Source organism: Hesperophylax consimilis, chromosome 26 (assembly GCF_061612785.1).
Source record: "Hesperophylax consimilis isolate HC1 chromosome 26, BYU_Hcon_1.0, whole genome shotgun sequence".
NCBI lineage: Eukaryota > Metazoa > Arthropoda > Insecta > Trichoptera > Limnephilidae > Hesperophylax > Hesperophylax consimilis.
In genome coordinates, this window is record NC_142861.1 from 27,523,846 (window position 1) to 27,549,239 (window position 25,394).

Below are 25,394 nucleotides of genomic sequence, written 5' to 3' on the forward strand. Positions count from 1 at the left end.
TTAGTAAGACTTAATCGTGACAATACATTAGTATCTCTAAATAGTATACAACGATGTCACTGTCCGCGTCTGTCTGTTTGCGCGCTTAATAAGACTTAATCGTGACAATACATTAGTATCTCTAAATAGTATACAACGATGTCACTGTCCACCTCTGTCTGTTTGCGCGCTTAATAAGACTTAATTTATTTATTTATTTATTTACGGACAAATAGTCCATTAACAACATATTAATTACACGAATAAGTTTTATAAACAGAGATGACAGTGAAAGGAGAGCATATATAAATGAGGAGCGAAGACAATAACAATGACAATAATAATATAAAAGTAAGAATGGGAGATAATAATAAGTCAAAGCATGAAGATGGTTCAAAGGGCATTAGAAATTAGACATTGCGTATTGACTGTCGAAAGTCATTTAAGCATATACCACAAAATTCAATGCTTTGACTTGACAGTGAGTTGACAAGTCTCGACATTCTGGACAAAGGAGAATGGTATCCATAATTGGTAGAATGTTGATTGACGAACAGCAATTCATTATTTCGGAGTCTACGGGAAGGGATGTTGAATTGGATAAGTTGCAACAAAGCAGGTGAGTCTGTAATACCATTGATAATCTTGAATATGCAAATCAGATCAGTGTCCCTTCTACGTTTCTCCAAAGAAGAAATGTTTAAAGTTTGTTCAACTTCATCATATGAGTACTCTCCTCTTTCAAGACCCAACCTCCAAGCGATTCCTCGTAGGAAGCGATGTTGTACGGATTCTATGTGACAGATGTGGACAGCATAGAAAGGAGACCAAATAACACTAGCGTATTCAAGGTGAGGGCGAACTAACGAGCAGTAAAGAGTTTTAAGGGTACTTATATGTTTAAAGTCAGAGGTTATTCTATGAACGAAGCCAAGTAGTTTAAGTGATTTGTTAACAATGTTGTTAATGTGCTCACGGAAAGAAAGTTTGCAGTCTAGAGTGACCCCAAGATCCTTGATAGATGTTACAGTAGATAAACAAACATTATTTAATTTATAATCAAACTGAATAGGTTTTTTGGTTCTATAAAAGGACAAAATTTTACATTTATCAACATTAAGTTCCATGCAGTTTATTTTGCACCAATTATTAAACGAGTCAATATCACGTTGAAAATGTAAGCAGTCAAGGTAGGATTTAATTATCTGAAGAATCTTATTATCATCCGCAAAAAGCCAGAAGCGTGTATGAGAAAAAACTTTGGTGATATCGTTAATAAAAAGGTTGAAGAGAAGCGGGGCCAAATGAGCTCCTTGGGGAACGCCGGACGTTACGTCAATGTTAAAGGATTCAAAGTTGTTTATTTTAACCCTTTGTTTTCTATCGCTCAAGTAAGAGCGAAAGAATGATAACAACGGGTTTCTAATGCCTATAGCATAAAGTTTGGCCATGAGAATCGAGTGATTTACTTTATCAAAGGCTTTGGAGAAATCAGTATAGAGTACGTCAACCTGAGTGTTGTCTTCCAAGGCTTTAACAATGGTATTTGTAAAGGACAATAAATTAGTTGTTGTAGATTTCGCCGATCTAAATCCATGCTGTTCATCAATCAGAACATTTTTGAATATAGGAGTGATTTTCTTTGTAATTATCGACTCAAATATTTTTGGAATACAAGATATAATTGATATTGGTCTGTAATTTTCAATGTTTGACTTGTTCCCGGACTTAAAAATGGGTCGAATATATGAAATTTTCCATGAATCAGCAAATGTTCCAGATGAGAGTGATAAGTTGTACAACATACAAATTGGGTTAGATAATGAATATTTACATTCTTTTAGCAAGATTTCTGGAATGCCATCAGGTCCGGTACTTTTTTTGTTAGAAAGTTTACTTAAAGATTGGTAAACCTCTACAAGTGAGATTTGGCAATCATTCAAGTCAATGTTGTAGTCATAGTTGAGTGGAGGGATGTTGCATGAGGCACCAGAATATACAGAGGAGAAGTGTTTGGCAAAAAGGTTTGCGATGTCAAGACCGTTAGTAGCATGAGTTTCATTATAGTGCATACTAGAAGGAAGATCATTATCAGTACGCTTTTGCGCAACAAATTGCCAAAATTGTTTAGGGTTTAGCAGTAATTTTGACTCAGTAACTTCTACATAAGATTTATAGCATTTGGCTGATTCGATTTTGGACAGTTCCCTTAAATGAGAAAATTTTCGATACAAGTTTAAGTTGCCAGTGTCTTTAAATAGCTTATGAGTTTTCTTTTTTTCAATTATTAACTGTTTGAGTTTTGAGCTAAACCAATTTGGAAACTTGGGTTGATAGTAACATCCCTTAGGAACAAACAAATCTATAGCGCGTGAGACGCATTCATTAAATTTAAATACAGCGTCATTAATATCAGATTTTAAAAATAGTACTGACCAATTAATCTGGGAAAGAAATTTGTTCATATTAGAGTAGTCACCATTAAGATATTTGTAGTGATAAGAGGCACTTGGTTTCAAAGAATCTAATTGGAAGAAATTAGTGATGTTAATAGAGAGAGGTGGATGATATTTATCTATAGGTAACAAAGAGACATCAGCTTCACTTACTATGATATTTGGTATGCTAGAAAAAATTAAATCTAGGCAAGAACCTAGATAGTTAGTGACTGGATTTATTTGAAACAGATTCAAGTAGGCAAAAAAATTTACAATTTCAGTAGCTTGTGGGGAAAGATTACTAGTAGGAGTTTTGACACCTTGGTTGTCGTTCAGCCACAATATTTTAGGTAAATTATAATCGCCACAAATAAATAAGGAATCAGCGTTTCTAGAAACATGTTCAGTTAAAGCAGTATGTGACTTATAGACTTCTATCGAAGAGGATGGAGGAATGTAAACACAACCGAGTACAAGTTTTTTGTTACCTAATAGAACACATAGAAACAATTGATCAGACACATTGTTAGATGACTCTAGAATATAGCAATGGTATTTCTTGTTTACACATATCATCACTCCACCACCTTTACATTTCGCAGAAGAAGTAGAACGGTCACTACGAAAAATGTTATAGTCAAAAAATCCCAACTCAGCAGATGAGATATTATCGGAGAGCCATGTTTCAGTAAAAAATATAAAGTCATATTGACACACACTGACATTACAGCGAATGGTTTTCAGTTTTGTGTTTAGGCCACGAACATTTTGGTAGTACATTGAGTAGGAATTATTCACAGAACGATTGATCAGGTTCAACCTAAAAAATTAATCCGAGAGAGTTCACGTCTTTCAGCAGCCTGGCGGGCGGGGCAGTCCTGAGCTCCAGTATTGTGAGAAGCCGGTTTCCTGAAGAAGGTGCAGGTGGCGCATACTAGTGATTTCACCTTATTGGGGCAGGCATCACGGTTGTGGCCAACTTTGGCACAGTGGGGACAGGTAGGTAAGTCAGTTTGGCACTTTGAAGCTGTGTGACCATATAATTGACAGTGGCCACACTTTAAACTACCTACCCAGTCTCTTACTCGGTGTAGTTGCCAGTCTATGGCAAGTTTAGTTCGCGATATTAAAGAGTGACGCACAGATGGAGGGACTCTAAAAATGTGGATGCAGTTTCCAGTGCGAGGGCCAGATTTATGGGAAAAAGACATGATCAATTTTAAGTTCTCCAAAGATAGACCAGTGTCGTTGGAAGATTGAAGATGAACGGCACTTATAATTTCCTCTGCCGAAATGTCTTGAGGGAGGTTGTGGATGGCGATGCGAGGGAGGCGATTTGGGGCAATGGTTGCTTTTAATCCCGCTTCGTTAAGCGCCGGAGCGTTCGCGAGTTTATCTGCCTCAGCAGAAGTGCTGGGGTGTATTAACACCCCACCATTTTTTAGTTCTCGCATTCCAGTGACTCGGATGCCCAGTTTGCTGGGATTGATAGCATTTTTCAGTGATTTTAGGGTCGACTCGGAATTGTCTGTTGACTGGTGAATTATAACCGAAGGTCTGGCAGGTCCTGGAGGAGCATTATTTCTGGTTATAGGTGGCAGTTGGGGAAAATTTTCCAGTTCAGCTCTCGATTGATGCTCTACAGTTGAGATTTGAACACGATTGTTTATCTTCCTTAAAATTCTATTTTCACCGGAAATTTCAGCCATTTTTGCCGCCATTTCGCTAATTACACCTAATATAGTTATAGTCTTTGGATTCAATTTACTCATTTGTTCTTTGCTCAGTTTCGTTGTAGCATCATAAATACAGTTTTGCATCTGTTTTACCGCTTCCGTAGCTTTGGATATGTATATCTGGGGATCCATCTTGAGTTTTGATTGTAAATAAGAATTTACGAAAAATTTATTTATCACAGCTTGAATCACCGTCTACTTCAAAAAGTGTCTATGGTTAACTCAACTGTCAAAATCACTTTTAGAACTTGAAATTCACGTAGATTATTAAGATAGCGAAAAACTAATTTACGCAGGAGAATAAACGAATATTTCTCCACAAAATGATGTATCACATATATAAGATATCACTCTTTTACTGCACTTTTTCACGTAAGAAGAACAGCTAACAGTAAGTAAATGCGCTTAGAAGTATTGTTGTTGAGAAGGTTAATCGTGACAATACATTAGTATCTCTAAATAGTATACAACGATGTCACTGTCCACCTCTGTCTGTTTGCGCGCTTAATAAGACTTAATCGTGACAATACATTAGTATCTCTAAATAGTATACAACGATGTCACTGTCCGCGTCTGTCTGTTTGCGCGCTTAATAAGACTTAATCGTGACAATACATTAGTATCTCTAAATAGTATACAACGATGTCACTGTCCACCTCTGTCTGTTTGCGCGCTTAATAAGACTTAATCGTGACAATACATCGGTATCTCTAAATATTATACAACGATGTCATTGTCCGCGTCTGTCTGTTTGCGCGCTTAGTAAGACTTAATCGTGACAATACATTAGTATCTCTAAATAGTATACAACGATGTCACTGTCCACCTCTGTCTGTTTGCGCGCTTAATAAGACTTAATCGTGACAATACATCGGTATCTCTAAATATTATACAACGATGTCATTGTCCGCGTCTGTCTGTTTGCGCGCTTAGTAAGACTTAATCGTGACAATACATTAGTATCTCTAAATAGTATACAACGATGTCACTGTCCACCTCTGTCTGTTTGCGCGCTTAATAAGACTTAATCGTGACAATACATTAGTATCTCTAAATAGTATACAACGATGTCACTGTCCGCGTCTGTCTGTTTGCGCGCTTAATAAGACTTAATCGTGACAATACATTAGTATCTCTAAATAGTATACAACGATGTCACTGTCCACCTCTGTCTGTTTGCGCGCTTAATAAGACTTAATCGTGACAATACATTAGTATCTCTAAATAGTATACAACGATGTCACTGTCCACCTCTGTCTGTTTGCGCGCTTAATAAGACTTAATCGTGACAATACATTAGTATCTCTAAATAGTATACAACGATGTCACTGTCCACCTCTGTCTGTTTGCGCGCTTAGTAAGACTTAATCGTGACAATACATTAGTATCTCTAAATAGTATACAACGATGTCACTGTCCGCGTCTGTCTGTTTGTGTGCTTAGTAATAATTGGAGTTTGATAGGGTTGCCAATATGATAACACATCTGCCCTGATGATGGATACTGTTATACTGTCCGAAAAGTGGGATAACGAGGGGGGTAGCGTAACACGGCATAATACCCCAAACATAAATCACTGTAATTCTCTTGAAAATCTCAAATCATATCTCCAGAGTATTTTATTATTTTTAAAAACAATTTTTAGTTTTCGGATACTTTTGGAATGTTCTTTTTTTTTGGATTTTATTGAGAATCGGATATATGCAGTAATTCTCCGTTTTTCTGACAACATCTTAAAATATAACGATCAATTGAAATATAAAGCATTAGCCCTTCAGGGGCTGATGATAATGCTTTAGCTATATCAATATGTTAGTACCAATGATATCAATACCTAGAATGGAGTGTGAAATATCACAAAAACCACATGTACTCTCTAAATCATGTATCAATAAAATAAATATTTTTTTATCGAATTTACTATATATTTAGCTATATTTTAGGTGCGTGTAAACGCAGTTTAGTAGTATCTAATCTTATTATTACAATCAGTAGATTAACATCATTTTGTTATTATTTACCAGTGGCGTGTCTTGGTTTGTTTTAAGATTATGGTATAGAACCCAAATAGTGTAATTGTGTTTTTTGATACGACCAAACTTCATTTTGTGGGTAAAGTTCTCTGCAAAACAACCAACCATTTATTCACAGAGGTTGGCAGGATTCACTACCGCTCATAATGATAATAAATTATAATGCTACTGTATGATTTACCTTGCATGTAAAAGCCGTCAAGGCGAGAACAAACAAATAAATAAATTAATTAATTTTGTCATGTATCACATTTAGCCATTCACATGTAATTTTGTAATTGTTAACATACCTACTAGTTTATTTCTCTTTTATTGCAATGAATTAACTCTACCTTAACTTATCTATTCACTTACCTACCTTTCATATTATGTTTACTTTTATTTTTATTTTTATAGTCTATCTTTTTCCATTTAAAAATGTTTCTGTATATTATGTTATGTAAAAGCTTGTTATGTAAAAAACTTGTTATGTAAAAGCCCACCAGGGCGTTGAAATTAATAATAATAATTAATAATAATAAATAATATGTGTATTGGGGCCCACCCCTTGCTTCATTACAATTAGTTCATCGTCTCATATTTACCATTCCGTTATTCTGATTCCTGAGATATGACCTCAAGCAAGCTTTTGGTTCACTTGATCGTGTCTCGTCATTGCGTCCCCCACTTATTCTGACATTCACATTATCGTCGTTCATTCTCCATACATTTCTTTCTCAAATTACCAACGCAATATACAACAATATGTTCTTACAATGATTTCATACGAATGAACATTTGGTACCTACAATATTGCATTATTTCTTTTTTAATCAAACGAGTCAAAAACCGTGAAAAACGGATTTACGATTTTATCACTAAAGGAATTATTAATCCTCCGTGGTTAAGGGGCAGTACCCGCGACTAGCAATCCAGAGGTAGGTTCAAATCCCGGCGTGCGCAAGTAAATTTTTTTTGTTTGATTTGTGTTATTTATCAATTTAATATTTTAAAATATCATAAGTTATATTTACGGCACGTTCATGCGTGGAAGATACTTTCAGTATAGCCTCGGTGTAAGACTACCATTCAGAATTGAAACCTTGCTTTAATGCTTTAGTCGTGTTTGGTGACCAGATCTGAATAACAAGGTTCTTCCAACTTTCCTCGCCCCCATCTTCTTCCCCACCACAGTACTTTCAGCCTCACAAAAATACCCCAATTAGAGATGCCATTGTCTCACCGGCTCCAGGCAGTTGGGATTTGTGCGGTATTTAAAAAAATAAAATATTAAATATAGTAAAATAATTGTTATTGTAAATTAAACGAAAAAACCTAATTTGTTTACACCACCAAGTATTTTCTCAATTTATGATGAAAAAATATATGAACTTGATAATAATAATAATAATACAGCATTTTAAGTGTGCTTTACTCTAAAAAACTTAAAAATAGTAATATAGTATTAGTGGTCATGTTCTTAAAATTATTCCTTCAGTGCCCCTTACACGATACGTGTCTAATAAATGTAACAAAATTATCGTTTACCATTAATATATGATCAATTACATTGAATTATCAATATTTTGATATTTTTTATTAAAAATAGTTGTGTAAACAAAATACTTGGTTATTTTCATTGGTCATGTAATTTAAATAGTTGTGTAAACCAAGTTCATTACTTTCATTCGTCATATAATTTTAAAGGAAACAAAAAATATTTTTACAACTATTATCGAATAAATTTTTGCAAGCATTGTTATTTGGAAAAATATAAATCAGTTCTGTTGTAACTTATACCAAATATTCTATAGTTAATATTGTTGGGTGTTTGCTTATACTTACCGTATTAGCAAGTTATAGAAAAAAATATTTAAAAATTACAGCACGCCCATGTTTCTTTCCACTATCATTAAATATAATTTTTATTATCTATACCTACGGAATAGTGATGTAACTCTGTATTCTATTCTTTCGTTATATTCGGTTCGCAGTTGTCATTTCGCATCACAGTTCAGCAACACTAGCAAAATGAAAGGACTACTGTCTGTCGTTATGTTATTGGCCTATGCCAGCCAAATTCTTGGATATAAAATCCTCATCGTGGTGCCCTTCCCAACGAGGAGTCATTGGATCCTTTCAAAGGCTCAAGCAGACATCCTGCATGAACATGGACACGAGGTAACCAAAAAAAAACATTAAAACAATTAACGTTCCGAAAATAGTTTTTTTCTCGGCCAATCGTGTTTGATTTTTGGGTTTTTAACCAACGTTTCAGACGGCCTTACAATGTTTATAATCAGAGCAGACGTTAAGTTTGTGGTTTCCGGTATTAGATGATTATTCCAAAACTAATCGTCAAAAACCACATTGAATAATGTTGGCCGCACACATGACACAAATAAACGCACTCTTCACCACATTCTACACATCCGCCCTGATGACCATCTGAAACGTTGACTAAAGCAGGAAGAGGTGCAACACGACTTAATACCATAAATTTCATACACACACCAATAAAAATGACTATCGCTAATTTATTGAAAATCGCATATATCCTTGTAGCGGTACGCCACTACTTCATTTGAACGGAATTCCAGAAGTTTCGATATTTTCCAAACAAGATTCTTGGATGTTCTTTTATTATTTTTCATTTTTGTTTGGCAAATTATACATAGCAACCAAATTGTTCTAGAAGCTTTAACTTATAAAAGCGGCAGCGTGAAGGAACTCGCTAGTATTCCGTCTCCAAACCGCCAGTCTAGTTGACCTAAATATCGCTAGCATTTTATTGTGAATAATAAACTAGATTTTTATGTTGTACACTAAGATAACTACAGTGGTGACCCCGACGTGATGAAAGGAAATGCTTCATTTTTAAAGACCTTCCCGCAGCTACCCATGTGTTTCTAAGGGACGACACCGTAAAAAGCCCGCTTCAGAAACCCTACACTGGCCCTCGCCAAGTGGTACGACGGAACGAAAGAACGTTTACGATTTTAAACAGAGGCAAAGAGGTAACGGTGACTATAGACCGCCTCAAACCTGCGTACATTGCCCAGGAAACTAAGGGAACTACGCAAGGAATAAGATCAACCCTTCCTATGCCCGCTACCAACCCGGATCGCACTCACACGACCACACATTCCGGTAGGCGTGTTCGTTTTCCGGACTACTTTAACGTCTAAAGGCAAGTTCAATCCTAAATGCAAAATTATGTGTTTTGATGAAAGCGGAGTCATGTAGTGATCGGTTGAGGCATCGTGGAGCTGCGTGCACCAGACCATCTCTGCACAAGCGCGGATAATAGTGCTCACAATAGTTATTTTAGTGTATTCTCAGCCTGTGTCGTGAACAGTGTTTGTAATTTATAATAATTTTGTTTTTTTTCTAACCATTTTATTTTAACGTGAGAGAATACTACAACAACCGTACAGTGGCCCTGAACCCAAGATAAATGCAACAACCCCAGGACCAACCCTTCTTAAGACCATCAATAAGCAAGATCTGACTCAGCTTTTCTTTCTATCGCGGCCCTCAACCATGCCGCTGGAAGGGGAGTACTGTAGCGGTACGCCACTACTTCATTTGAACGGAATTCCAGAAGTTTCGATATTTTCCAAACAAGATTCTTGGATGTTCTTTTATTATTTTTCATTTTTGTTTGGCAAATTATACATAGCAACCAAATTGTTCTAGAAGCTTTAACTTATAAAAGCGGCAGCGTGAAGGAACTCGCTAGTATTCCGTCTCCAAACCGCCAGCCAAGTTGACCTAAATATCGCTAGCATTTTATTTGTGAATAATAAACTAGATTTTTATGTTGTACATTAAGATAACTACATCCTTATATCTCTTATTGGTAATTCCGGTTAAAAATGAGATTGCAGGCCTTATGAATGAATTGACAGGTTTCATGATAAACTTTTAGTAAATTACGTATATACTATCGTGATTTCGGAACACGTGTTCATGAAAATCCGAAAATTTTTGTAACGGGGAAAATTCTTTGTATCAACGTGATATATTATCAAGACAAATTGATGTTTTAATTAATTTAAGGCCTGTGAGTTTTTAGATTCTCACGGCCAAAAGCATTTTTGTTGTTTGTTTTTGGGGTGTTATGCCGTGTTGCGCTAACTCCTTCTTTAGCCGACGTTTCGGACAGCGTTGCAGTGTCCATCATCAGGGCAGATCCGGTATCACATCTTCGGATCTACCGGATCTGCCCTGATGATGGACACTGCAACGCTGTCCGAAACGTCAGCTAAAGAAGGAGTTAGCACAACACGGCATAACACCCCAAAAACAAACAACAAAAATTTAAGGCCTGTTAATTTATCTTGGGGGTAAATTTCTTTCCGTGCGTTTGTATGTACGAGTATATTAATTAACTCATTTATATTTTTTTATAAATGAGTTAATTAATATACTCGTTTGTATGTACGAGTATATTGACTAACTCATTTATAATTTTTTGATGTTTACCATGGAGAGCCATTGAAACAACAGTGTGTTAGCTAATGAATAATAGAATTGTATTAGTAAAAAAAGATTATCTTTTCAAGCAATCTATAGTTAAGTACACTTCGTAAAATCAGTTCTCGGTTGAAAATATTTTTTCACGTTACTATCGGATATGCAACCACAATCATTTAGTGGTTTGAAATCTGTATTTTAATCATGATTTTGTCAAATATTATCCTTTAATGATTCTTTCATTTTATTCGTCTAATGTCTTTCCTATAAATTTAAAAAAAAATGTATTTATATATATCACCTGGAACGTCCGTCCATCGTGGTAAAGATATCTAATGGCCTAAATTTGTTTCTAAAAATAATTACAAAATCAGGGCATTTTAGATTGAACGGAGCGAAGTTCTAGTTTGACTCTACCACTTTGCATTTCATCTGTCTTTAAAATTGTTTATGTGTTCCATGTCTGGTTAATCCTGTAAACATGGTAGCCGTATTTGATAGGACCTTTTTATTCCGCCAGAGCGGATGAGCGTTGCGAATGTTGAATGTTGTCGAAGTAATCAACATTACGCGAAACAGAATTACTAGTAAAATCTTTATTCATATTTTAATAATATTGTAGAAATTCACAATAATTGAAGTCTTACAAAACTGAGTGGTCAGTTTGATTGGAAAAATCTTTGGAAAAATCATCTTCGTTCGACAGCAAGTCCCCAAACTGCTAACCCTTTTATCATTTTCAGAATTTTTCTTCAATAATTAAATATTTAAATTTGAGGATTTACTCATGAAGTTATTCCAAAAATAATATTCTTCCAAGACTGGCAGAAAAGTCAAAAGATGTCACACATTAAAAATAGTATATATTTATCCAAGACACTATCTAGATTGCGTTTAGTTCAAGTTGAATCTTGTGATCAAACATAAAGATAGCAGCTAATAAAAATGTGTGTAGAAAAAATGATGATAATATATCTAGTTCTTATTCGAAGTATGATATGGTTAAATGTGACCGAAGGGAATAAGGTCCCATCAGCTTAGTTGGTAGAGCAAAGTAACGCGAAGGTTTTTGATTCAAGTTCTAGATGCAACCGTACTAACATTGTCTTCAATAATTAAATATTACAATTTGAGGTTTTACTCATTAAGTTATTCCAAAAATGAATTTAAATAAATTAAATACTTCTTTCTTTTTTACAAAAATTATGAATTTTCTTTATATATTAAAAATTGATTATTATAAAAATCGCCCATGTCACCTTTGGGGGTGCTTTGTGGAGAATCTTTTTAAGGAAAGGAAGTAGGGGAAATTCTGGGAAGAAAAAAATTATGAGGGATGGGTGCGAATCTAGGGATTAGCATGTCCAGGAGTGGCAGACGATTAAATATATATCTGCAACGGCGCATGGTGACGGGTCAAGAGTCAGGTGGAGAGGTCAAAGAGTCCTTCCACCAGCTGGTGGGCAGGTATCCTGAGCGCATACAGAACACACCTCACCCGGTGAACCCGGGCACTCTTTCTAAATCATCAAACATAGTGAACAACGTAATTTATGATTTAGAATGATATTCTTGGTAATGAAATGAAGTAATTATTCACTACCCACAGAATTTGAGTATGCTTCAAAAAATGTTTCATAAAATTGGTTACATTTAATTTGACGAGTTACGATTTACTATCATGTAGATATAAATAGTATTGTATAAATCTCTGATAAAATGCGTACTTTAATGTCATAATAATTGGGTATCTATCGTATTAATGGAAACTATATATACATAACAGGTTACTTTGATAAGTGCCCACCCATCGAAGGAGCCAGTTTACAGAGAAATTGGCTTAACAGAAGTGGCGAAAGATTTGGAAGGTAAAAAATCTATTTAATTTATAAATTTAATAAGTAAAATAATATTCTCGGGCTGCAGACACTAGGAACACTAGGTCTACAAACTTATTAAGACATGTGGAAAAACAGAGCTTGAATTCAGAAATAAAGTATAATTCAAATACTGATTCCTTTAATTGTTTATTGTGAACTTTGAAACTTAAAATTCAATCTTCGATTTCATTTCGATTAACTCTGATTGGTTGATGAAAATAGAAGTATTTCAAAAAGTTAATTTTTAAAATTAACTTTTTGAACTGTTCATAATTCAAAGTTTCGTTTACACTAATTTTATTTTTGAACAACAATATATTGTTCCATCTCACACCTAAATACAAATAGTGGAGCAGAGCGGTGGTCGTTCTAAGCATAGGGATGGCTATTAAGCCATTAGTTTAGAATCTATTGCTTATGCTATCTGAGGGGTGAATTTTATGTATAAAATATTCTTTATAAATTTGATATAAGGCGATTTTCTTATACAATTCTGTGATAGATGGTAAATTTATAATTAAATTCCCGAAATATCTCTTAAGTTGGGAAGTCGTATGGTTTTTCTAAGTATGGTGTTTTTATAATTGTCAACTCGAGTAGCGTAATAAATATTTTATTATAAGAAAATAGTATTACTCCTCTAATAAATATTGTAAGGAAGGTATACGGTTAACAGAAGTCAACAAACAAGCTGCTTTATGAAGGGGTGCACTTTATTTACAATAACAACTGCTTGGTTTTCTAGGGAACAAGAACAGACGGCGTTTTGACATGGTCGACACCTCGGTCATGGGCACAATGCGCATGCTAACTGTGATGGGCGAGAAAACCGCCACCTCTATGTTTAACAATGAAGGCGTAAAGAAGATGCTGAATAATGAGAACGAGAAATTCGACCTGGTCATTATCGAACACTTCATGAATGATATGCTTATTGGGTAAACCTCCAACTTTCACTATTTTCATATTATTTTTACTATTTTTGGTGTACACTGTTTACCACATACCTTTTTCTTATATTTTAAGTCAGTTCTTCTACCATTTTGGTTTCAAAGTAATCTATTTGAGATCCCTCAACTTTGCAGTGGTTGACTTGGGAGATTATTTATAATATGATAATAATTTTGTAGAAACGTGAAATGAAGTTATTATCGATTATCACTGTGTTTATTATGATTAGTAGTATGTTATTTGTGTGTTTAAATACGTCAGGACGCATATCCCGTAGGTTACATCACTTCGGGATGCAGTTCTCTGATCAACGGCGTGCGGGCTGAGGTGTTGTGATGTAGTGGTCAGCTGTGGTGAGATGCGCGATACCGCAGGTGATGGAAATAAATGGTGACGAATACTCCCAGACTTATGCTCGACACCGTGGATGGTGGAGATAAATGGAGATGAGTTCTGGATGGTCGACGGTTGAACGTGAGGCCGAAGACTGCAGACTTAAGTCGGTCTCAGACGGCTGGTGGGCGACGTAACACAACCAGGTAACGCGAGTGTCACCAGTCGCAGATAGTTGCAGTTATTTTGCTGCAGAGTACTAGCAGTAGACTGAACTAAACTGTGTGGTACTAGAAGTAGCGAATTGCTACAGGTTTATCCTATACTATTCAATTTCACTTAGGTTCTTACGAATTTTTAAAGAAATAAAAAAAAAATCCTTTCAATATTGTTAATTCGTGAAAATGTCGAAACTTAAAAAAAGATAATAACGATAAAAGTTGAGTAAAATATCAACTATAATTATTTCCCTCTGCCATGTGGCTAGTTAATTAAATTCTATACAGCATCTTTTCGATGTCACTGTAATGTGTAATGTTGGATTGGATCAGGAGTCTAAAGAAACATTATTGCATGTTGTCCGAAAGGTTTCCTCCTTACACCATCGATGTAAATTCCCATAGCAAAGTGATTCGTTTCCAATGTGTTAAGGAAAAATATCTAGTTTCTATGGAGAAGAGGAAAGTGGAGGAGTACTTGGTAATTCGGATTTGGTCAACAAATACGCCTAAAGCCATTTCAAGCAACGTTTCAATTCCCAATTATTAGGTCTTATACTAGGGCGACATAAAGAGTACCGTCCACTCTGGAACGTGCGGTAGTATAATATATTATTTTGAATGAATGAATTGTGAAAGAAAACAATTTAATCAACTTAAATTTACTTGCGCACCGCGAACTTCGAATTGCTAGTCGAGAGCCTTATTCCTCGACCACAGATGCCGAAACTAATATTAATATTACAGCAATGAAATCTCGTATAGGTATAAACTTCGTAAGAGCAGATGAGATTCTGAATAATTTCTTTGTGTGGACAAAACGTAATAATGTAAACAGATGCTTTAATTGATAAACTACATCTTATATTAAAAAAAGTAAAGAAGAGTATTTTAAAAATAAAATATTATCTTCAGAAAATAACCATAAACAAATGTGGAAAACTGTTAATTTCGCCATAGAAAATACAAAAAAAACAGAAAACATTAAGTACATTGAACACGATAAAAAAATTATAGATGCCAATATACAGCCTAAACAATGTGCAAACATATTTAATTCCTTCTTTGCAAATGTTGGGAAAAATCTTGCGAAAAATATTCATAAGCCTTCAAACCAAGAAAACCATAAAAATAAAAATATATAGAAACGTAATATACTTTCAATGTTTGAAACAACAACAGAATGTGAAATCTCGAAAATAATAGAAAATATGAAAGGAGGTTCGTCCCCCGGTTTTGATTCTATTACGACACACATGTTAAAAACTATGAAACCTCACTTAATAAAACCTATCACTCATTTAATAAACTTAAGTTTAACAAATGGAATTTTTCCAATGAACTACAAAACCACAATAATCTCACCTATTTACAAATCTGGAGATCCACATCAAGCAACGAATTATCGCCCAATATGTCTAATTTCTAATATAGGAAAGATCTTTGAAAAAATAGTAAAAAAACAATTGGTAAATTTTCTAGATAATAATAAAATATTACACAAAAACCAGTTTGGCTTTATAAAATCACTCAGCACACAAGATGCTATTGCTAACGTAACTTCATACATTTACGAATCATTAGATAAAGGTAAAAAATGTGCGGGTATATTTATTGACCTTAGAAAGGCATTCGATAGCATATCCCATGAGATGTTATTAAAAAAATTGAATAATATTGGCATAAAAGGCAACGCAATTAAATGGATCACCGACTACTTAAAAAACCGTCCTCAAGTAGTAAAAATCAATCGTGTTAATAGTGATCAAGAGATTACAAGCTTTGGAATCCCCCAAGGTACAGTGCTTGGACCAATTCTATTTACTATATATGTAAACGATATTTTTTTTCAACCCTTACATGGTCAAATTACGTCATACGCCGATGATACAGTATTAATAATAAGTGATACGAATTGGGAAAATGTAGAATTAAAGGCCACAGAAGACATCAACACGCTCAAGAATTTTTTCGACACTAATTTACTGTCACTTAATAAAGAAAAGACATTTGTAATTCCATTTGCAATCCATACAAATGATACTCCTAAAAATTTTAACATTGTCATACATAATAATACTAAAATTCACAGCCAAAACTATTGCAAATCAAACTGTACAGTACTAAAAACAACAAATAAAATTAAATATCTAGGAGTAATTATTGATAAAAATCTGAAATGGAAGGAACAAATATGTCAAGTAGTAAACAAAATTAGAAAATTAATATATATATTTTTAAGAATTAGAAACTTTCTGTCGATAAAAAATCTATATTTAATTTACTATGCCTTAGTTCAATCCACTTTACAATACGCTATTATTAGTTGGGGATCCGCGTATAAATGTAACCTTCTTCCAATTGAAATTATACAAAGAACAATTATTAAAATTATATTAAAAAAATCCTTTGACTACCCAACAGAACGCCTGTTTGAAGAATTTCAAGTACCTACATTTAAAGACCTATATATTAAAAACTCATTAATCCAAATTATAAAAGAAAAAGATAAATATCAATTTTTAAATGAAAACAGAACGCGACTTAGACATGTTTTTCTATGCCCAAAACTAAATACGTCTTTTGCACAACATCATTATACTTACCAGGGAAGAACTTTTTTCAATCGTCTACCAGAAGAAATCAGAAGCATTAATGATAAAACCCGAATACTGCTCTCTGTCAAGAGACATTTTAAAAATATTCTGAAAAAAAAAACTACTGTCACTTAATTAATCTCACAAATATCCTTAGTTTTCCATAACTTCCTTTCTTTTTTAAATTTAATAAATTAATATATTATCCTTCACTACTATCAAAAAAAATACTACAGCAAACATACATTTATGTAAAAAGAATTATTTAAGTACCAACTAACAACAACATTTTTGTACACTCCCCTTCCATACACAAGCAAATGCTTTCAATGGAAGAGTAGTAAAAAAATACAAGATGTAAAATGAAACATAGTACCATGTAAACATATTATTAAAAATAAAAAATAATTACAAAAAAAAAAAAAATAAAATAAATATTAAAAAAAATACTCTTTATTTCAGGTTTGGTGTAAAATACAACTGTCCCGTGATAGCCAGTTCCACAACCTCCATAACTCACTGGATAGCCAGAGTTTCGGGAAATCCGACACAAACTGCAGAGATTCCTCACTTCCTGACCGCTTACCCAGTCCAGATGAACCTGTGGCAGAGGGCAGCTAATCTTGCTTTCAATTTGTTTGACGACTTATTTTTCACGTAAGTATTTCGTACAAATACACATAAATATACTTTTAAGATCTAAGATTCCAAAATATATACTATGGCTCAATTAGAGGCAAACTGAGGTAAAAGAAAAAGGAGTGCACTAGTAAAGCATATATTTATTCAAAATGGGCTTCCACGTTACTGCAGGGCTCCGACAAAACTGTTGGATAAAAGACGCATCACAGCTTCGTTTCTCTCTAGAACCACAAGGATGCTGAACTCATGAAAAATTTAGCAAGAGCAACAACTTCACCGTTCGAGAAACATTTATCAATCAAACGTCTGTCTGTCTTTACAAAAAACGAGACCGTTTGCATCATAGCTCGTATGAGAGCAAAACAAGAAAGCAACAAATATTATTACTTATTTTAATACTTATATTTTTGCCTCCATTATTTGAGATTTCTATTGTATTATTTTTTATACATTAACACTCCTCTGTCGACTGGAAATTATTTTCCTCAGTACCAATGTCATCTTTGGAGATGTTGTGTGAGAAAGAAATGAACATTGTTCTTGAAGAAACCCATCAAGTAAGAGGGAGGAAAGATAGAGGATCGTAAATCGTTTGTAGAAACGTCCCATTCACATGGGACACAAATTTCGACGGTGTTGGCATTAGAACGCATTTGGCGCTTTTTCAAACATGCAACAGTTCCGCAGGAATCAAGTATTCGTATTTATGTTTTTTTAGGTTTGAGCTAAAACCAAGTCAAGAAGGACTTTACAATAAGTTTTTCCCTGAAGAAGCTAAGAAAGTTTCATTCTCAGAACTGCCCAAGCAGGTCGCCTTTACATTTCTCAACAGTCATTCATCTATTGGATTCCCCAGACCTTTGCTACCAAATACAGCTGAAGTTGGAGGGTACCACATCAAGAAGGCTGGAAAACTACCAGAGGTAACAGTAACAGTTTCTTGCATTAGTATATAAACTGGAATACAGGGTAATTGTAGATATTAAATGAAGCGCGTATTACGTTTAATCCGATAAAGGCGCATTATTAATAAAATGGAAACTTTAGGTATCCCGTTTTAAAAGGAACAAATATAACATTTCGACTAAAACCTAGGTTTATTTCTGTTTTATTTGTCTAAGTACATAGATGTTAAAGGTGAAATAATAACTGAGATAAAGAGAAGGGTGGGAGTGTTTTCGAAAACCTAGCGAATGTGCCTATTTAAGTGTTCCTCTTGTTGAAAGATTTTATTTAATGAAGGCAGTATGTAATATCAAGGAGGCGGAAAAAGAGGTAAGTATTTTTTAAGTTTCTTGAATATGTAAACTAGAATAATGGGTACTTGTAGATATTATATACTCGTGGAGTGCATATTACGTTTAAATCCATACCAATGGCACATAACAAATATCATTAAACACGGTATCAAATTTCAAAAGGTAATAATGTCAACGTTTGACAAAATATTTATTTATTTATTTATTTATTTATTTAGACGCCGTAAAAGGCTTTTACAATATACATGATTTATGTTTACAGTGGTTCACAGGAGCGAAACAGTATTATGTTAAACAGAATAATTACTAAGAAATTATGTTGAAAATTAAACAAGAATAACATCTGGTATACATAGGTACAATAGCATTTTTATTTTCAATCCATACAGTAGTTTAGTATTGAGGTTATTGTTACCTTCAATATTGGATTTGGTTGAATTTGCTGAGAACTAAGAGTTAGCTCTATTGAAACAGGGCTGTCAGTAAGACATCTCATAACAATTTTGGTAAAAATTTTAAGTATATAAAATTATTAGATAACACTCTTCTGTCTGATATCTGATGTAAGTGCATAGTTTAGGTTCTGTGATAACTTATGAATAGAATGGTATTATGCCTAATAACTTTGATAATTACGACAGAGGTATGTTATTATAGCCTTCTTATAACTATATTCCGTGCAGTTGAACACATCTACTACTTCTGAGAAAGCATTGCCAACTGCATGCAATCTAGGTATAAGCGAGTATCTAAATGACTCAGTCCTGATATTGTTATTGAAATTAAAAAGAATTTTGGATCGAGTGGTTCTAGTGGGTATATGGAAGGTAATTAGGCTTAATATATCAGGGCTGTCTATAATACCATTGACAATTTTAAAAATAAAAGTCAAATCGGAAATAAGTCTTCTATCTGAGAGTTTAAGTAAGTTTAATTCTTTCATCAAGTGATTGTAATTTATTGATTCTATAGGTAGACCGAGTTTATAGTTAATGTATCTTAGGAATTTATGCTGAATTTTTTCAATAGAGTCGGAGTGGATTTTAAAGTAAGGACACCAAATAGGAGAATTATATTCGATTTGACTTCGAACAAGTGAGGAATATAAGATTTTTAGTGTTGAAATATTTTTAAAGTCTCTGCCATTTCGGAGAATGAAGCCGAGCATTTTTAGTCCTTTGTTGGTGACTGTTTCTACATGTGAAAGAAAGTTAAATTTTGAATCGAAAATAATGCCGAGATCGTTAATTTCACTTACAGAGGCGAGAGAAACATTATTAATTTTGTATTGATAGTTAAGGGGTTGTGTTGTTCTAAAAAATCTTATAATGTGGCATTTACTAATATTGAGATAAAGTTTGTTAGTTTTGCACCAATCTTGAAGTTTATTTAAATTTAATTGAATTTGAATACAGTCATTTATTGTTTTTATAATTTTAAATAGTTTAAGGTCATCGGCAAAAAGTAGCACTTCAACATTTTTATCAAATACAGTAACAATATCGTTTATGAAAAGGAGAAACAGTATTGGGCCTAAATGTGACCCTTGGGGTACACCGCTAGTAGCTATGAATTTGTGTGAAAGGTTAGAATTATTTTTTACTTGTAGATTTCTATTTGTTAAGTAGCTTTTTATCCATTCCAATAGTTTACCCTCAATTCCGATTTGACTAAGTTTATTAAGAAGAATTTTATGGTTAACTTTGTCAAACGCTTTTACAAAGTCTGTATATATTGAGTCGACTTGGGTTTTGTTTTCGAGTGAACATGCTATAAAATTTTCATATAAGGAGAGATTTGTTAGTGTGGATCTGCCTGGCATAAATCCATGTTGATTAGTTACAATGATGTTGTTAATATGTATGGAGATTTTATCGAGGATAAGTTTTTCAAACAGTTTGGGGATAGTTGAGAGCATGCAGATGGGTCGGTAATTAGTGACATCATGAATATCGCCTTTTTTAAATACAGGTGTTAGATAGCAATTTTTCCATAGGTCGGGGAAGCATCCAGAATTTAATGATTGGTTAAATATATGACATAGTGGATTGGCTATTATTGATGCACAGTTAATTAGAAAGGCAGGACTAATTTTGTCAGGACCCGCTTTTTTCTTTAAGTCGAGTGTTTTTATTTTGCGTATAACATCAGGAACATTTATATGTAAAGCGGGAATGTGGACCGATTCCTTTGGATGAAAGGGTGGAAGTTGAACATTTGGGATATCATTATCGTAAACATTTTTGAAGAAGTCGGCAAACAAATTAACGATGTCATTAGTATCACTACTACTTTTCCCTTCGAAATACATGTATGTTGGTAGGCTAGGTTTGTTTTTTCTTAGTGAGTTTACATGTGTAAAAAAGTTTTTGGTATTTGAAGGAATAGACTTTTCTGTGTTGAGTATGTATGTTTGATATAATTTTTTGGAGAGCTTTTTACAGTCAGTTCTATATTTATGAAATATTTTGTAGTCTGAGATAGAGTTGCTCCCTTTGAAATTTTTGTGCCAGATTTTTTTGTTAATTATTAAGTGTTTTAAGTCATTATTAAACCATTTGGGGAACTTTGATGGTTTGAATTGAATTAAGGGAACATATTTTTCAATAGCCGTGTTGATGATGGAGTAAAAAGATTCAAGATTTTGGTTAACATTTGTGTTTTTGTCTAAAAAGGACCAGTCTGTACTTTCTAAGTATTTTGTTATGAGTGGATAATCTGCCCTTGCAAAATTGTATGAATATTTAGGAACACTATTAGAGTAAATGTTTAGGAAGTTGTTAGTAATGGTGATGTTTAAGGGAGGATGGTGGGAATCTTCGGGAAGAAGGGGGTCTATGGATTTACATAATTTTACTGAAGGATCGCTACTAAATGCAAGATCTAGTAAATGGTGATTAGAGTTGTATACGTTATTAATTTGTTTAAGACCTAGGAAATTTGACATATTTATAATTTCACGAGCATTAGCAGATGTATTAAAATGAGTTGTTGAGTTATCGTTATGGGTAATCCAGTCTGTATTGGGAGTATTGTAGTCGCCGATTAGCAGCATTCTAGCTTCCGGATATTTGAGCTTGAGGGCCTCTACATCTTCAATGTGGTTTACGTAAATTTGTGTAATTGATCCGGGAGGAATATAAACACATCCAAGAATGATTTTTCCTAGGTTCGTCTTGAGTAGTAGGAAAATTTGTTCTATATTTTTGTGTTTGCATTTTAGCCTGGATGAAGTTATAGATTTGGTGACTGATATTAATACACCTCCTCCTCTTGATTTGGTGCTGGTGGCGGTACTTCTATCTAAGCGGTAGGTGTTGTGTGAAATGAAGCCTAGTTCTTCTGTGTTAAAGGACGGATCCAACCAAGTTTCAGTCAGGAAATATATATGAAAGGGATGGATTGGAATCGATGATCTTAGCTCATTAAGTTTTGTGCGGCAGCCTCTGATATTCTGATAGTAAGCCATGATAGGTTTTAGTTTTTTGAGTTACTATTTACAATAACAGGTTTATTATTTTTGTATTTTATTGTGAGTCCAATCTCACCTTCTTTGGTTCTTTGTTCTAGTGTTAAACGTAGCTTGGTGAGATAGTTTCTTTGAGCTGGGGTTTGGTCTGAATAAATTTTAATACCGGGGTATTCGGTTATGTTGTTCTTTTTCTTCAGTATGTCTATGGCTTGGATGGAACTGTCAAGGATGACTTTAAGAGGTCGAGGTTTGTCAGGTTTTGTGATTCCCAGACGAAAAGTTGTTATGTTGGCTCGGGTGATGGATGAGTTAAGAGTTGTTAGTGTGGTTAAGATTCTCGTTGTATCATCAGTATTTTTTTCTATATGGGAACTGGCTGAGCTTTCAGGGAAGTTAAAAATAATTATGTTTTTTGACCGTTTTTTCCTCTCTTCGAGCTCATCGGCAGCTTCACACATTGATACAGTTGATGAGTTTGTGGATTCTTGTGATGAGTTTGAATCTATCAATTTTGAAGAGACCATGTGCTCGTACGACTTGACCTGTCCCTCGAGAATTCCAACTTTTACACCTACATCCAACATAGTGCCAGAGAGGTTGGACAGTTTATTGAGTAGTTTGGTCATCTGATCTTTAGTTAGTTTTAAAGCGGGATCCGTTATGTTACTGTATAGAGCACTAATTTCTTCTTTCGCTTTATTGATATAAGAAAGAGCATCTGTGGCACTCATCTTGCAAGTTGGAATTTATAAAATTATTTTAATTTTATTTTATATAATATAGCGGTGACAACCCTGCACTTGAGTTGTCTGTGACAAGTTAGATGGGCAATTCACTTGCACACTTCGATACTCTGAATGTGTATGTCAGTAGTACTTCCTTCTGTATGGCGTTTGTTTGTGTGTGTCTAATGCGCTCTGGTGACAGTTGAGATTTGAGATATTAAGTTATAAATAAAGAGTTACCAGTTAGGCAGCTGCAACTATTATTTCACTGTTTAAGTTTAGATTTTAGTTGAGTTTTTGTAATAAAAATCACTACATAGAGTCCTTAGATTAATGTTTACTGTTAAATTTTGTGGAGCAAAAAAAGTATGTGTTCACTGTGACACTTGGTATTGTTGTATGATTAAAATACGATTAAAATATGATTAAAATACGATTGGGTATATTTAAAGATTAAGATAGATATAGGTAAAGATTTCTGTTTTGTTTCTCCAAGTACATAGAGGTTATAGGTGAAATAATAACTGAGATAAGGAGAAAGATAGGTACATATTTGACAACGTAGAGGATGTGCAATATGTGGATTTACCTCTTGTCAAAAGATAACTAAATCAATTTTATGAAGGCAATAAATATGTAATGGAAAAAAATTATGGATGTCCGCACAACCATCAACAACAAAACGTAAAATGTAACAGACCACTTTCATCCACTCGCGTCTTTATACGTATTACTTTCTTTAAGTTGTCAAACAAAATACTGTGAAATAGCTAGGCTGGTTTAGAAAGACCTCCGACCTCTCCAACTAGTCTCTCGACCAATCGTCTTGCGCCGCAGCGTGAGGGATATCTTCAAATGTCACTCTTGGAAAGACTGATCCCTAGATTAGTACCCAAACTTTTAGCTTCCCAGAATTTCCTTTCCTTAAAAAATATCCTCCACACAGAATCCCAAAAGATAATATGTTTGGTCACCTGTGTGCGGTAAATGTAAAAACAAATGTCATCTTGCACCTTTTATATGTTTCGAATGTTGTTTTTTTGTAGGATCTTCAAAAACTGCTGGATTCCAAAAAGGAAGGCGTTATCTTCTTCAGCATGGGAAGTAATCTGAAGAGTTCTGACTTTTCTATTGAACTCCGATCCGGTTTATTAAAACTCTTCAGTACTCTCCAGCAGACTGTTCTGTGGAAATTTGAAGAGGATTTGCCAGGAAAACCAGATAACGTTGTGGTCAGCAGCTGGTTGCCACAGGCCAGTATTCTAGGTAGAAAGAAAACTTTCTAAAATTATAGTTGCGTTTTTATCAGAGGATTGTGATTGATAATTGTGGAAATGGACCAGGCTTTTGCATTGAATCCTTTTCTTAAGAGTAATCTTTCTGAACAAGTGTAATATCAGTCGTTATCGATAAAGCATTGTCGGTTTACCACCAACTAGTTCTTTTTTGTGTTTCCAGCTCATCCTAACTTGAAAGCTTTCATTACCCACGGAGGTCTTCTGAGTCTAACAGAAGCGTCCAGCGCTGGAATTCCATTGATTGTTATCCCCATCTACGGAGACCAATATCACAACGCTGCAGCCGTTGAAGGAAGAGGCCAAGTAATCAGATTAGACTACGCCAACTTTACTGCTGAATCTTTGTCATGGGCAATAGTGGAAATTCTGAGCAATCCAAAGTTAGTTAAACAATAATTGAATCTTTACAAGGAAATTTCTCGAAGTATTTAAAGATGTAATTAGTCAAGTTTTTTTTAATCTGTGTCATAAGTCGTGAAAATATTACCTTAGTTTGTGATTTGCTACTTTTGATGACTTAGCAGGGGAGCCAACAGGTTTTTCCAGTTCTTGGTGGCGGATGCATCTACCCAACAGTTGGATCGGGTGAGGCCGGTTAAGCGATACTCTTCGATCTCTCTACCCGTGGGAGGGATGGTTTTATTCGTCACTCGGGGTAACACTGGCCATAGACTCACACCCGTCTCTTACACATTTTGCATTTCCGGAAATTCTTTTTCTTCCTTAATTTAAAAAGACCCTTCACGCGGCATCTCTTAAAGATAATCGGCTTACTGTAAGGAATACAAATGTTAAAAAAATTGAATACTCGCAATATCTTATGTTCTATTCTGAATTTATATTTTCAGGTACGTCCAAAACGTCAAAACAATCAAGCAGCAATTCCACGACCGTCCCATAGACCCTCGAGAACTCATCAACTTCTACTCTGAGCACGTCATCCGTACTGGAGGCGCGCCTCACCTCTCCCAAAAACCTTTGTGCATCTTCTCTCGACTCCTACTGGACGTAGCAGCTCTCTTTGCTTTGCCTCATCTGCTGTTATTAATCCTAGGGTGCTTTGTTTGTCGTAAGTTATGCAACAAAACTGCATGCAAGAAGAAGACTGATACGGATAAGAAGAAGAAGCTGTGAAAATAAACTTTGTTTTGTGACGGAGGACATTGTGCCAATAACTTGTATTCTGTTGTGTCTCATCAGAAGGTTGTGATAACGTTTAATATGCTTAATCTTTGTTCAGCTGTGGGCTACTTAATCTAACCATATTTATTTTATAAGCGCATAACAATTACATGTTAGAAATGCACAACAGTTTTATACAAATAAATAATATTTTTATATCGAATTGAATTTTTTTATTTTATGATTGGTGGAG

The 25,394-nt window shown here is 34.4% G+C and overlaps 2 protein-coding genes across 2 annotated transcripts in view; one reads left to right on the forward strand and one right to left on the reverse strand.

Moving 5' to 3' along the window:
• LOC149411363 (neuroligin-4, Y-linked-like) overlaps positions 1 to 25,394 on the reverse strand; it is an 887,216-nt gene that overhangs the window by 713,498 nt on the left and 148,324 nt on the right. The window lies entirely within an intron of this gene.
• On the forward strand, positions 12,050 to 25,153 carry LOC149411376 (UDP-glucosyltransferase 2-like). Its single transcript, XM_089647594.1, has 8 exons — positions 12,050 to 12,190; positions 12,431 to 12,512; positions 13,270 to 13,462; positions 17,086 to 17,280; positions 17,984 to 18,188; positions 23,768 to 23,987; positions 24,180 to 24,399; positions 24,868 to 25,153. The coding sequence occupies exons 1-8, from the start codon at positions 12,050 to 12,052 to the stop codon at positions 25,151 to 25,153; spliced, it is 1,542 nt and encodes a 513-aa protein (XP_089503720.1).

Coding starts and splice junctions, on each gene's coding strand:
- LOC149411376 (XM_089647594.1), top strand. CDS start 12,050: ATGGTGACGGGTCAAGAGTCAGGTGGAGAGGTCAAAGAGTCCTTCCAC. Junction 13,463..17,085: donor ATGAATGATATGCTTATTGG/GTAAACCTCCAA, acceptor TCTTTATTTCAG/GTTTGGTGTAAAATACAACT. Junction 17,281..17,983: donor TTTGACGACTTATTTTTCAC/GTAAGTATTTCG, acceptor ATGTTTTTTTAG/GTTTGAGCTAAAACCAAGTC.